This window comes from Hoplias malabaricus, chromosome 6, assembly GCF_029633855.1.
Source record: "Hoplias malabaricus isolate fHopMal1 chromosome 6, fHopMal1.hap1, whole genome shotgun sequence".
NCBI classification, from domain to species: domain Eukaryota; kingdom Metazoa; phylum Chordata; class Actinopteri; order Characiformes; family Erythrinidae; genus Hoplias; species Hoplias malabaricus.
This window is the reverse complement of record NC_089805.1, coordinates 35,490,620-35,505,977: the sequence shown is the minus strand read 5'-3', so window position 1 is coordinate 35,505,977 and position 15,358 is coordinate 35,490,620. Positions and strand designations below refer to the sequence as shown.

Below are 15,358 nucleotides of genomic sequence, written 5' to 3'. Positions count from 1 at the left end.
GCACACTGAACCCTTTCCCAGGGACAGGAAGTGGGGTGGCAGGCAGCTGCTCAGCTGTAAGGAAGCCCCCCCTTAATACACAAATGGACACAGAGACTTGCAAACACACTAACACATCCCCTGCAGAGCCTTGGGCTTGAGCTTTAGTCCCTGTCTGTGCCTCTTAATGTGCTTATGTCATTCATCCAGAAGCTGTATTTCAGTTGCAGCATCTGTTTACATTGCTTGTTCATATTTTTGTGGCCTCTGTATTAAATGGTTTTGCTCGACTAAGTCCCTGACAATGACATGTTAGTCATACAGAGTACACAAGTAAACCTAATTACAATATACAGCCAGCGCCATACGTGCAAAACTGAAAAGAGACATTCTGTTCATTTACCGCAATAAGATTTGTTGTCCTTTCTTAGTTTTATTCAGATTTTAATGCTGCTAGTTATTGAACATTGCTGTACTAAATTGTATGTTGTGACTGGTTTTTAAAGCCAAATATATATTTAAAACAACCAGATTTTCATTTCATTTTCATTCATATCTGATGGATGATTCATAAGATGATTATTTGCTTGTGGGGCCCCTTTAACTGTACAGACTTACACTAGCTTCATTCTACCAACGGTTATTTATAAACTACAAAATACGCACAGCATGTGTAGAGAGGAAATGAAGCAGGAAGTTTTGCATCATAACCTTGAATACATAAAGAAGGGTGAATGTACATATGGGTTAAGCTTCTACTCAAGTCCACTACGTTAAATATTTTGGGGCTAGTGCCAGTTCATCTGAGGTGCTAGTTGAAGCTGGTGGAAATTGAAAATAAACGTTTTATATAAATTTACTGCACATTATTGCAGCACAGAGCCGTGTGTGTGTTTGAGTGGTTTGCATGTGGTGTGATTGGTGTCTGAGCTGAGAGACTGTACTGGGCTTGAGTGTATGGGAGAAAAAAGCGTTTTTACTGCTCTAAGTGTCAGATAAGTGATCTGTTCTGTGAGGCCTCACGTCTCTCTCCTCTTTTCTTCACTGAGCATGTTTGTTTATCTCTGAAGCCGGTTGCCTCGTGCCAAAACGCGGGAAAAAACCTGGGCGTTCCCTCGCACGCCTTTCGTCCCCACGCTTTCCTGCTCGCGCCCCTCTATCTCTCTGTCTCATGTGTCCAAATTGTCTTTACCCCGCTCGTGCACTGTAATATTCCCCTCTTGCTTGTACACTTGTCCGTTGGACTTTTCCCCCTCTTTTATGAGTGTTTTTGCACGTTGCCTGGTTACGGCTTGTTCGCCTGGCCGCCGGTTGCCGGGACACGGAGGAAGAGGGCGTGGTCATGAACGCTCTGCTGCACTCTTGCTGCAGTTTTCACGCGCTGCTTTTCCCGCGCCTTTGCAGCCGGGTGCAGGGGGCGGGGCTCTGGCACAAAGACAGCGCAGCGCGCACACCAGCCTTTCCCGCCAAATGCCTCGCATGCAAATTAGCTGCTCACCGAAGGCGGGGCTAACGGTCGACTGCGGCAGCGTTAACCCTTTCAGTGCTTGTCCTAGGGAGCGCAGGGAGTGTGTTATGTAAGTGAATGCTCTCACCTTTATGTCCAGACTTATGTAACAGAAAAACAAAACGTCTCCTGGAACTGGGACATTTTAGTCAAGCAGCTGTTTCTCCACTTAGAGATCCACAAGTACACACTTTAGAAAAAAAGTCTTGCTATATTTTGCAGTTTGGATTAGAAATGCTTTTGTTCTCAGATGTTTTACAATTCAGTACATTTTTAACAGTAGGTAGTGAGACCTGATAGATCTCCAAGCCTTACAAAAATACTTTTAATGTAATGCTAAAATATGTACTGTTTTACAAGTAGACCCTTATATTGAGTTTATTGTAAAATGAAGACCGTTTGGACTGTATATCTACTGAGGGTTTGACTTTCTTCCATACCTCAAAATGTGCCTCTTTCCTGTTTGCTCTGAGTTCCCGTGGATAGTGCTTTCAGAACTTCAAGTTGTAGATTTTACACACAACCTTGTGGGGGTTACACAGATTTCCATTAATTTTGTGGAAATTTACCATTACGTTTTCCTGTTTAATCAGGACCATTTACAAACCATCATTGTTTTTGTGCTTGTTATAAGAACTGTTACAACATACGCAGAAACAGCTTGAAATATTTGTATGAATTTTTTCCCCTGATGAATGTAACTAAAGTATATAGAAAACATTAACTTTCAATTTTAATATTTATTCAAAATACAACTGCGGTGGGTGGAGGGAACCCCAAAGCAGGATGTAAAGTGTTTGAACACAGTACACCGAAATAGCCCATGAATTTAATTTTGGTCAAAACATGACTGCATGTTCAAATTAAATATTATAAAAGAGACTCTTACTTCAGGCTTTCCGTACAGTTCGTCAGTTCTTTGCACTAGCTGCTCTTCCCAGATGCAGCGTTTATGCAGTTTTAGGTGGTGTTTTGCTGTCTTTTCTAGTTAACATGTTCATTAATCCTGTACATTTACTGTCTGCTGGATGTATATTCTGTATGATTAATCCATTTTGTAATATTTAATGTGTTAATGTCTTACATTGGCCCATGAGCCTAAAGAGGGGAATTATATTGCAGAATGTTTATAAAGCCTACTTGATTTGGCTTGAATAGAGGTGAAGTGTTAAATGTATCTGAGTGAGGCAATGTGCACCCATGTTAACTGACTTTTGTCCATAAACACACCACCTCTTTTAAAGCATGCTGTGTGGGTGTGTGTATGGAAAGGGTAAGGTACAGTGCACTTGTTTTTGTGATTTAAGTGCAGGTGCTAGCAAAACAATAGTGTAGTCACCTGCCACGATTTATCTGCAACAATGGGACAAAAACAGACAAGTATAAAGGTGAGGCAAAAAAATGTGTTTGTTTATGTTACTCGGGGATATAACTGATAAAACGGCTTAGCCGGTGCTGTTAAACGGAACAAAATTACACTTTCATTCCAGCTGCCCCAAAAACATTAAGCTGCTGTCATGAAACAGATTAACAGGCAAATGAGTCTGTAACCGTCCATTGTACTAAACAAACCACCTCTAGATACCCATTAACTCCCTCTCCAAGTACTTCCCTCTCTGCCTCCCTCCCTCTGTGGGGTGCCAACGGCTCTCACTCATGTTGGCTGCTGTGTTTGCTTTGGCTTGCACCTGTCAACGGACCCACTGCTCCCCTACCTACCTGGAAACTTCCCAAAAGTGTGGCTGATACCAAACCCGGTCAAAAATGAGTCATCAGAGTGACCCAGGGCTTTATTCCCTGTAGCAATGGGCAGCTGCAGCTTGGCCTCACTCGCTTACAATCCATGTATTATTTCCATCTTAACTGGACACGGCCATTCCCCTTATTTACAAGCTTTTTATTACTGTAAAAGGGACGCCATTTGAAAAGCACATTTTGCCTTCTGTTTTGAAATTTGCTTAAGTTTGTAAACTAGCAAAGCGTACCTTACTATTAAAAGTTGCTAAATGTACCATTTTGAATGGCTTTTGTGACGTGAGAGAACATCCAAACCATGTGCATATATACATCAAGGAAATGTGTGGGAGGTTAGCTGAAAGGTATGTTGAAGTTGTAGTGAATGTTGACAGCTTGGAATGCTTTTGGGGGGGTGGGGGGGTTACTTATGTTAATGCAGAAATAATCAGATAAATGGAGGACAAACCCTTTGTCCAACTAATTACTAACTAATGAAATGTATGAAAACTTCCATCCAGTGTATAATTTATACTTGACCAAACATGGTGGTGCAGCCAGCAATAAGCGTCATATCTATATCTAATTATTTTCACACTATGGCTAAAACATTCCTACTTAAGTACTTTTGTCTATTCCTGTTTTTTGCAGCTGTAACAACTTCTATGTTTTTGTTAGATTTGAAATATCTTTGTGAGGATATGAAAACATTGTCAGAAGAACATTAGAGAAGTACTGAAGTAGGATGATTTAGTTTAGAATCACAACCAAATACTAGAGGTCTTTACACCTCTCTAGCCCACACTTGGCATTGAGAATGGTTAATCTCAGCTGTACCTGATGCAGCGTGTCCCGTTATATTTCTTGCTTTTCTATTGAGAAAATACTTGACGTATTATTGAACTGTGTTGTACCTTAAATACCTGAATTCACTCATTTTAAGGGATGTGTTTCATTTAGACATAGTTTATGCTCCAATACAAAGAAAAAAAACAAAAACCCTCTTGTCGTGATTAGTGAAAGGCAGTGCAGATACACACTCTGGTACCTGTGTTAAAGTCAATATGTCAAGAGGTTGAAAAACGACTTCTTTTAATTTCCTCCTGTCCAGTCTACTGTAAAAGAACTGACACATGACCAAGCAACACGAACAGCCCAAAGAAGAGCTCAGTCCTCCACGTACTTAACGTACCTTGAGGAATTTATTCTCCATGGGGCTGGTGGTGGTCCAGAAACTGCCTCTTTTTGGGTCTTTTTTTAAACTCTCCCATGACAGCATTCCAGTAATAGCCCCACACACAATCCATATCTCATCTCCGGTGGCTCTTGCCCTAGTTCAATGGAGTAGATAGAACACATGCTGGTGTCTAAATCCACAAACACATCTTTACGCATTTAAATGTGGTTCAATATTAAACCAACATTTTCTCGTGGCAGTGACCTAATGGAATAATGTTAAATACGGTTATAATTACTGTAGGAAGGTAAATAATGTTAAATAAAACAATTAAGACGTGTGTGCTGTATACGATTCATTTTATAATACTGTGCTGCCCTCTAGTGACTGTATTCAAGAACGTCAACTTTTAGGAGCAAGGTGTGCTGAGCTCTCCCTGCCTCTAGTCTCCCCCTAGTGAAACAACAGAGTCAATTCAATGAAGACTGCACTACCCTTCGCTTACTAGGATGCAATCAGCTATAAAACAGACATCACAGACCGAAATTGTTTATTCACGACCGTAAGCTGGGCTCGATAGTGCAATTATGTTTAGACTAAAGGTTGGGAGTTCAGCATGGCATTTTCCAGTGTTTGTGAATAAAATAACTTGTCAGAACAATATATTCATTCATTCATTATCTGTAAGCGCTGATCCAGTTCAGGGCCGCGGTGGGTCCAGAGCCTACCTGGAATCATTGGGCGCAAGGCAGGACTACACACTGGAGGGGGCGCCAGTCCTTCACAGGGCAACACACACATTCACTCACACCTATGGACACTTGAGTTGCCACTCCACCTACCAACGAGTGGTTTTGAGCTGTGGGAGGAAACCCACGCGGACACCGGAGAACAAACCAACTCCTCACAGACAGTCACCCAGAGCGGGACTCGAACCCACAACCTTGGCGTGACTGTGACACTACCTGCTGCGCCACTGCGCCGCCCACAATATTTATTTTTTTAAATAATGAAATCTGAGCACAAAACAAAAATGCTCAAACATCAGTAAAATCTATCTATCTAAAATCTAACAAAAAACTATTACGTTATATTGAAATGAACTGTTCCTTCTCCTACAAAGTTATGGAGCTGTGTATTTCTGACCGAGGGTTCTGTAGGTTCCTACCACAGAGGCTTCACATGCGACAAACTTGAAGAGTATTTGACTGCAAACCAGGCTATGGGGAGGGTACAGATGCCCACACTCTCTTGATTAAACTGCACTACTGCTTTTATAGCCTCTCTCTCAGGATTAAACTAACTCCCAGGGGGAATACATAGTCACAGGAAAACATTCTCCTTAACAACACACTCACAGAAAGAAACCACATGCATCACACCCCCGCCCCATATCTTTGGACTGTTCCACGCAGAAGTCGGGTGATCCTTATATTCCTCTTGTAGGGGAACAGGTAAGTGCATTTCACAATAAAAGTCTTTTGCGTCACAGTGACCCAAACGTCCTCGGGAGATCAGGAATAAGAGAGTGTTCCATTATCATGTATATATCCCATATATATATAATTTCTTATTGTGGTCGACGAAGCATGCCATACATAACACTTTCACTGAGCCTCAGTGAGGAGAGGAAATAAGAATTCACTCTGCATTAGTTCCAGGCAGCACTAGAGGAGGGTAGGGTCAGTACCATGGATAGCAGCACTCTTTTTGAGGTTCTTCCCCAATTGTTAACCCTTTTTTTTATTTTATTTTAGACATATAATTCATTAACCATGTGGAACCCAGTGCAGACTGGGTCAGTTATGGAGGGACCTTTTTATAAGTTTCTGGTGTGAAACGATGCCTTGTATCAGCTTGGTTGTGACCGGAACAAGGGGTTGCCATGTCTTCTGTACAAAAATTTGTTGTATAAACTTAAACTATTTAAAAAATGATTTTAATGTTTCTATTTTTTCTACATACGTTTAAAAGACTGTTACTTACCCTCTACCCTTTGTTGAAAGTTCACGCAGAAGATTAGATACAGATAAACAAGAAGCTTACATTTATCCAAAATGACCCATGGACTTACAGCTGTTTTAAATATGTAATGTTGACAGTGGTAAACTATTGGAGGGTCTGAAATGAAAGAATGAATGTTTTTGGATTTTTTTTTCTTGTTTTACAGTCCCTTTGGCTTTATACGTCTCCACAATAAATGAAGTACCTTTGAGGCAAAATCCTTATCTCAAAACTATGGTAAATCAACACACAAGGCAGTGTAATTTGGAGAGTTGGTTACCGGCACCATTGTTGTGAACACTTCTGAGAATGTTTACTAAAATACAGCACTTTATATTAAAACAGTCCGAATGCTGTTGTCTAAATCTTTAGATACATAAACAGAAGAGTGGATTTCATCCTAAAGTTGATATTATTAGTTTTAATGACAGACAAAATCATATGATATTACACAGATTCTGAGTGGGGGGAAAATAATCGAGCGAAAAATCCACAAACCAAACTGGACATAATAAATGACAAGTTTATTGTTGCACAAAATGTACAAAATAACAAGCAAATGGACAGTCCCCAGCCCCCCCACCCCCATCCAACCTGCCCATCTCTTTACCCACCAATATGAAGTTGAAGATCTGGAACCTATGACTACAGCAAGTCCAATAGTCCGAGCCAAATGCATGGTTTCTTACAGACAACACACACCCAATTCCGATTCACTGAACAATTGAAAATGAATAAAAACACGGTATTTACACAACCTTGTCTGAAGTTTTACAGCATGCCATCTATATTTATACAGAATATGTTTGTGAACATACCCCTGTATAAAAAATATACTGTAAGATCAAATTAAGTTAGACTAAGGGCTATAGACATCGAAAGAACAACACTGCATTTTGTTGTGTTTTAATTTTTTTTAAATAATTTCTTTTTTAATACCCACTCTTTTTTATAATGTGATTTTTTAAAAACAATTTATTCATTTACTAAAAGAAACATCCTCTAGCTGAACTGAAGCACATTTGTTTGCGCAGGCCTCTTAGACGCCTGGTGGAAAATCTTATTCACGTATTTACACCAAGACATTCTGAGTTTTATTCTGCTCTATGCCCTTTATTGTGTATGTGCATGTGTTTGTGTAAGTGTGTACAGTACCAGACCACAGTCTAAAACCACCCTTCATTCATTTAATGTCAAAGTCAAAGCTGTCACTAACAGTTACTTTACCCCCCTTTATTTTAGAGATATAGAAATTGTCTAGCAATCCCTCCACTGGGAGAAGACAGTCCAACAACAAGAAGCAATTTCTAAGAAAAGGAAACATGTCCTACACTGAACATTGGAGATATGGAAAACAGTCCCTGCAGATTTCTTTAAAAATGAAAGCAAGGATCCCAAAAAGAACAGAAGCTGTTATAAGGCAATATAAATATATATATATATATGCCCTTAACGGCCATACTGAGTGGAAATTAAATGAAGGATGGTGTCTGACCATTGATGAGTACTGTGTGTGTGTGTGTGTGTGTGTAAATGTAAGCAAACAGTATGATCTCCAGTGTGTTAGGAGACTAGACCTGCCTGTCAGTTGATTGTGTGTCCAAAAAGGCAATATCATGGTCATTTGGCCATAGTCTGTGACCATAGCAGAAAGAGGACTGCTATCACTCTATTGATGCTGTGTTTTTACTGCAGGCTCATGACAGGTTGGCATCAAACCGGCTCATTTGATCCTGGGCCTAGGCCATCACCACTCGGTGTATTCCTGCATTGTAATAGACACCTGCCAGGCCACAGATGAGATACAGTGGTAGAGAAGCAGCTATGGCACTGAGCAAAATGTGAGACAGTTTCATGGCTTACTCAGAGTTCCAAGAATGCCCTTCCCAATGGCTCACTGGAGCAGAAATACCTTAGCAAACGTTCTTATATGTACAGCCTTCCTTCTGTTCCTGAACATTTGACTGTTTATACTATTGTTGGCACAAACAGCTGTATTGGAAAAACAGGCCACTGCCTATTGCAGTTGTTACCTCAGTGGAGTATTGCTGTACAGCACTAGTGAATAAGTCTAACAAAATGCTTAACTTCTTTACAAAACTATCCTGTGCTTCTTTTGAGTATATACAGCAACATAAATTAGTCTCTTTTTAGAATCGCTTGTGGGTTCCTGTTGAGAAATGCAGAAATAGCATGGTGTGACTGAGATCCTGTGTCTGTAACTCACAGGACAAAACAGAACAGAGCGCAGCTGCACCAAGGAAAACCACAATGGAAGAAGCATGTCAATGAGAGTGAACGTGTTAAAATCCAGCTGCATGGAAACGGATTGGAGTTAACCCCATCATGTAAAGCCATTTCAAAATCTCTGTGGTGAAGGGGAGAGTCAGCATGGGTTTCTGTGTGCAAAAATAATCTCCAGAAGTATATGAACATTTGTTCTTGATTTCCTGTTTTCCTGACCATATGCTTATATTATAGTCACTCATATTTATCTTCATGTTCTAAGTCATCGTATCTGGTAGGCCATGGTTCTGTTCCAGTTTGTACTTTAATATACCTAGATATATATATTTCTATAATCTTTTTCATGTTTTTTTTTTTACAAAATCAGAGACATGATGAACAATTGACAATATATATTTATATATTTATAGACTTTTTCATATTCCTTTCTCTCTTTTTTTTAGGCTATTGAAATCGAGATAAGTTTGCATTTTATTCTTGTAAACAAACAGGTTTCTGAGGTTGCTTCACCCAGGACTGCCAGCCGTCGTCCTTCATTCCCTGTCAGTCGCTTCCACTTTTCCCTCTCTTTCATCACTCTTTCCAAATGTCTCATTGGAGCAGAGCACGGATTTGTTTGGAGGTGCTGTCATCGTTTAGATGTCTTGTTGTATACCTGCAGGACAGATGCAGCACAGGAGGAGGTTGGAGTGTTAGATGACGAGTAGATCTTCTGAATCACCTCAGGGTTCAACTATATTGCTTTTTAGGACAAATGAACTTGAGCACCAACAAGCTGTGGCTCTACAGCTAGAAAATGTATTCTAGGCCCAGGCCCTTTAGGCGTTGTTACTGATTCTTTGGAACAGAATTCTATGGTCTCTCCTTTAGAAAATCAACATACAACTCTGGCACCAGCTATTGATCTCGTTATTCACATTAATTCCACATTGTAAATCTCAGCAAAATCTTTTAAAGGAAACAAAAACACTATATACAATTGATATATTTTTAACAGAAGTGTCTTAAAAGTAATATCCCGTTACTAACACAGTTGCAAGAACATTTTTCAGTAATTCCGGATCAGATTAGAGAATAAATAGCAAATAATATGAACCCACAAACCAATACACATTCTCTCCAGATCCTTCAAGGTCCTACATCCTCAGTGGGTTGATTTTTCTGCTTGTTTTTCATAGAAAAACTGACTTAACAAATTGCACATGATAAAAAAAAAAAGAGCATCCATGATGTATGTGCTTTACACCTGCAGTACAGTATATACATGTAGACAGATGAATGTGACTCACCTCAGTGCATTCAGCAGTCCCTCCACACTGTTTGAAGGTTGCTCTTTCAGCACCTTGATGCAGCCCTTCATCTGCAGGATAAACACACACACGCTGCTTTAGAGAAAGGTCAAATACTTCTGATCCTTACCCCCACTGTGCCTTCAAACACACCCTCACACTCCCTAATGAGCAGTTGTGGTACATATACACACACACACAATGCTACTCCACATCATTCAAGGAAATTGAACATTGGCATCAGGAAAACTGTACTGAAAACAGACTCCCATTACACTACACTAGTATATCATACAGTTTTCGAGGCACAGGTATGTTCAAGTCGAACATCGTGAACAATGAAGTTGGCTAAGTGCTTTGTTATAATTTGTAGCTGTAAAAGTAGGGAAAGAAATGTAGAATTCAGCAATAATATGGAGTGACTTACATCAATCTTGGAGGTTTTAGCGAAGGCACCCACAGGGTGAACGTGATCATAGAGGATAATGACACCCACCATCACACGCATGCAGAACAGCATGGTGTCTGTGTTAGTGAAGCGACACCGGTACTCCCTGCACACATGGAACCATGCCACGTTAGTCAGTCTTTCAGCAACATTCATCAAGCTGATACTGTTGCTTATTAATGCTGGCACAGTTTTAGAAAAGATGAGAAGGTTCTCTAGGCTAGCACTTACAGAAACAGTCACGACCTTCAATGTTAGTTTGAGCAGCCTGAGAAAAACAAACTTACGGGGTCTCTAGCATGACCCGGCACACACAGGCCATAGTGCTCAGGCAGTCCGTGGTGTCCTCAATGGGCAAAGTCTTGTTCTGTAAAAAACAATGAAATACACGTTAAATACAACACCAATGACAGCCTCTATAGTCTGAGCCATATTTTATTGAGCCTCTGAAAGGACATACAGGAAACAAAAATGATATGGGTTTTTCTATATTTGGAAAAAAAGTAGCAACAACAAAAAAAACCCCTCCTGCCTTCAAAATAACTTTTCACAAATTAATTATCTCGAGATAATTATAATAAGATAATTAAATTGAGAAAAATAATCTCAGATCATTTCCCAGGACATAAGAGAACACTGTAGTGCGTTACCCACTCTGGCCTGTAGGTGGCACCGATATGCCACTCGTCATTATCTCCTCCAGGATTGCTGGAGTGAATTTGCACTATTTTAATGTAAACTGTCCGCTATTCAGCACTTTATTTTGAAATTGTCCGCTACATAGCACTTTATTTTCATATACAAAGACATTAGAGGTGTTAATTATATCAGAGCAACATTTGAAACCTTTCAACAACAAACACCCGTACAACTTATATCAGAAAGTTGTACTTCAGTAACCGATACCTCAGATATATTTGTGTCACACGTCCTCTGAAACAGTCCTCTGAGACGTTTCAAATGGCGTTCTGAAAAATGACGGTTGGGGAGCACTGAACCAATGTCTTTGTGTGTGGGAGGTCAAAAATAAACAGTTGACAATCGCGAATAGCCTATTGGTGCCATCTATAGGTCAGAGTGGGTAGAGTGTTAATTTTTTTCTTTTATTGCGTGGGAAATCACCTGTGATTATAATTAATTATCCAGAGAAAATAACCTGAGAGAAAAAATAAAACCCTCAAGTCTTTGCCCAGGTAGTTTTTAAAATAATGATATAAATCCCATGAAATTATTTTTTCCCTCTCTCAACAATTTGGGGGCTCTGTTTTCCATAATATGTATCCAAAGCAGTTTTACAGTTAGATCTGAAAACTGATGTCTTCTCAGTCAATATATATAAATGAAAAAAACCTCCTGGCCCATTAAGGACCTCATGCACAAAAATCAAATGACATAAAATAAAATTTGATTTGTATTGTGCTTTTTCCAACAGATATTTTCACAAAGCAGCTGTACAGAATTAGAACAGATAACAACACCTTATTTCTACGTTTGCCTGTAGGTGTAAGGCCTACAAGGCTGTAGAGTATTCCATATTGTTTAATTTTATCCAACAAATCTGCATAAGGTTATTACCCATGATCCACTGCAGTCCAAGACAGCTAAAAATAACCTCTACAACTGTAAGTGCAATATAAGCTAAGCTTTTTCTTTGTTCAGATGGTTTTGTAGGGCCTTGTATTTGAACATGCTGAAGTTGGCGAGGGTGGGGGAGCTCTTTAGCTTGCCTTAATGACGTTAACTTATAACATCATTACAAGGAGGCACAAGCTAAGTGTGTCCTAATTTGGTTTTCAACTTTCTGATGCCCTCAGCTATTATGCCCCTCTTGATTACCCTTCAATAACTGTGCTCTTCAAAACAGACCTAAGGGCTTAGGGCAAGAACTGGGACAGAGCCAAATGTGTTCAGACTGAAGACACACATCGTACATGTGAGACCTCTTTTACTCCAGTGTGTGAGATACTGAAATACAATAATCTCTGCCTCCACTTTGTGCATTCATCAGATGATTTCTCTTACTGTAGGGCAGTGCAATAGATTAATATATAGTTATATTTTTTTAAACTGTGTACTGATGATGACCGAAAAAGCACCATCTGTCTTTACTTTTTTCAAGTTTACAGTGCCTTAAATCCATATGCCCTTGTGGTTTAAACATCAAGAACGGATAAAGAACCAATGAAGATATGGGATTCATCCTTTTACATCATGAGGTGAGGTTTGTACTTGCCTCTGACACAAACTTAGTTGTGGCATTGCTCAGGGTTTTCAGCATAGGTGTGGCCTCCGCATAAAAGAGCGACATCCTATTGGCCATCTCGTTATTGACTTCATTCTCTGCCTCTAACTGCAGTGAGAACAATAATTGGTTAGTCTGCAGGTTCTGAAGCTCCACACATGATTCGTTTACATAATCCTGTTCAGATCAGCAGAAATATACACGCTAGCTTGAACGTCAAACAAATGGTCCATTTGGCACAGCACTGACACGGAGTAAGTTACCTGCTGATTATTTAACCGATTCCTGCTTATGGTCCTCCTATAGTAGCTGAAATCATTCTGAATAGCTGGATTCGTCATCTAGGAGAAACAATAAAACTCATTTTGTTCATACAGTAATCATTAGGGGTGCAAGATTGGAACTATGTACATTATGGAGATATGGATATTCACCAAACAACTTCCATACTATCTTAAAGATCACTTCTTTAGAAGGAGCAGCATGTTGCTGATAACTCTCACCTTGAGCTCATCAAAGCTGAGGGTAAAATGTAGGATCTCTGCAAACTGCTTAGCCAGGGCCTGCTCTCTTTCTAGATGCTGCATGGGGGCGTATGGGGGGCTTGTCAGTGCCTCCAACAGGCTCCGCAGTGCATTCTCTGGACAAATGAATATTACACAGAAGAATCACTTAAACCTCAATGTAAACCAAACGTCTATTACTCTATGCTGTTATTTGTTATGCTAGCCTTGTTCTAACTTGAAACCACTGTTTGGAATTACTTCTTTTATTATTTATTGTACAGTGTACATGGGTGTCTTGATAGGTGCTTTTTATTCACATAGAGGCTGCATTTATTTTCAGACCCACTGTGTATCCCTGTCCCAATTTAGAACTCTATCTCACTTAAACCTGGCAGTTTTATGAATTGAAAGACGAGTTTATGCATCAGAAATACATGGAACTCCTGAGGAATATATGCAGAATTGTTGCACATTGATAGTGAAAAGGAAAATTAAAACCATGCTTGGGTTTCAAGGTGCTAATGACTTGCTGTTTTTTTTGTAATTTATTTATTCTTTTTTTTTTGTGACAAAATTTAATCTCTGACGTGAATAGCACAGTGAATAAAGGAGGCAGGGGCTGGTAATAGTTTCTATTTCTCTGCCATTTTTAATGAGGGCTCAGCCTTCAGAGCTGAGCTGTCTATTAATGTCATTAGTATGCTTTAGCATGTCTCCAGAGAAGCTATCCTTTCTCCTCATGAAATATTCAGCAGTACTTCCATAAATAACAAGCAGATATGTTTTATCCAGAGGCCTGCTGCTGAGAAACCTGACTCTCTGGAGTCATGAGACAGGGACCGGATATGCAGCGGTGGAAGGAAGGATAGCAGGATGTGTAGAGAACTATGAGGATGTGTTTTTTCCTGAAGTAATCATTTCATTGACTTGGTGTGTGTTGAATTTCTCCTGAGTCAGGTGGTCTCCTATGGTCCGTCAGTGAAGGCTATAGCGTGGCGTTACTGGCTGTAACTGCACACTGCCTCTAAGTCAGCACAGGAGCAGTAGAAGTGTAAGGCTGGCAGTTATCACCCTGAATCTGCTGAACACTCAGCGCGTGTAGGGTGGAAGCTCTGCCTGGTCCAGGCTCTGCCCGCCGCGGTTACCATGGCGACGCTGCTGCGAGGTCAGCCGCAGAGGAGGAGAAGCAGCTGCCTGTGCTCTTTCATCTGCACCACTGCTGTCCCTGTGCACTGCAGCCATGTTGGCTCAAGCACTGGACACGCAAAAACACACCCCCTTCATCTAGAGGTGTTGTATCTTTTATGACACTAATTTATTAACCTTGAGATTCATCCAATACCAATGCAATCATTCAGCAGTGTTCGTTTTACATTCACACTGTATGAAAGTGGCTCTTATCCAGCAGCTTGCAGTTTTAATTATGTTACAGATTTAGTTATGTAGAGTTAGGAGTCTTGCCCAATGACACTTCTACTGCAGCATGCTGTGGTTACCCAGGCAGGGAAATAAACTCTAATTTTCTGTGTAGAATGCAGCTAGTTAATCTAACTACTGTCGTCTGTTTGACAATGGTTTACTGGCAGTTAGAGTGGTAGTTCCAAAAAATAAAAATAAAAAATAACTTTGATGCTTTAGAAAACATTTGTGAAGAATTACTATAAATCAAAATCTTATTTGAAAACCGTGGTCCCTTCAGGTAACAGATTCAGCCTGGCAGGTAACGAGGGATGCTCTTGTCTCAGATATGACACAGATTGCAGGCTTCTTGCTATTTTTTTTGACCCTTTTAAGCTCTTTTTACAAATATGATTTTTATTAAAGTGATAAACCATAAGAGGTTTTTCAGTCTTTGAGACAGAATTGGATTTTTCCTCCAATATTCAGTACCTGGTATCAGTTTAGTGACATCTCTACTTTCATACAAACATAAACAAGTAGTTTAATAATAAAGTGCTGTTCACTCACCTAACCTGAGTGAAAATTCATAGAACCGCTTCAGCTTGGCCACTAGGGGGCACACAGCGTTCCAGGCCTTCTCTTGTAGCTGGAGATCATTGGGGTTCTGAATTGCCTGGAGAAAGGAACAGAAATCAAACATAACGTTGAATGAAAGGTTGCTAGCTGTAGAGGCTAGGGTGTAATTGCCCAATCCAGTGTACGTAAACACACTTGGATTGCTACAGGTCTCTATCAGCATCGGTTGGTTCTGCTTTTCTAACTGA

The 15,358-nt window shown here is 40.0% G+C and overlaps 1 protein-coding gene across 2 annotated transcripts in view; it reads right to left on the bottom strand.

Moving 5' to 3' along the window:
* Positions 1-7,003: 7,003 nt before the first annotated feature.
* The window catches only part of fam49al (family with sequence similarity 49 member A, like), a 39,360-nt gene continuing 31,005 nt past the window's right edge, over positions 7,004-15,358 (bottom strand). For both annotated transcript variants that reach the window (XM_066674062.1, XM_066674061.1), the window contains 8 exons: positions 15,102-15,207; positions 13,131-13,267; positions 12,891-12,968; positions 12,619-12,735; positions 10,673-10,752; positions 10,365-10,491; positions 9,938-10,008; positions 7,004-9,303 (listed from right to left, as the gene is read on the bottom strand). In XM_066674062.1, the coding sequence (XP_066530159.1) occupies positions 9,240-9,303; positions 9,938-10,008; positions 10,365-10,491; positions 10,673-10,752; positions 12,619-12,735; positions 12,891-12,968; positions 13,131-13,267; positions 15,102-15,207 (780 nt within the window). In that variant the 3' untranslated portion in view covers positions 7,004-9,239. The remainder of the gene's footprint in view (positions 9,304-9,937; positions 10,009-10,364; positions 10,492-10,672; positions 10,753-12,618; positions 12,736-12,890; positions 12,969-13,130; positions 13,268-15,101; positions 15,208-15,358) is intronic.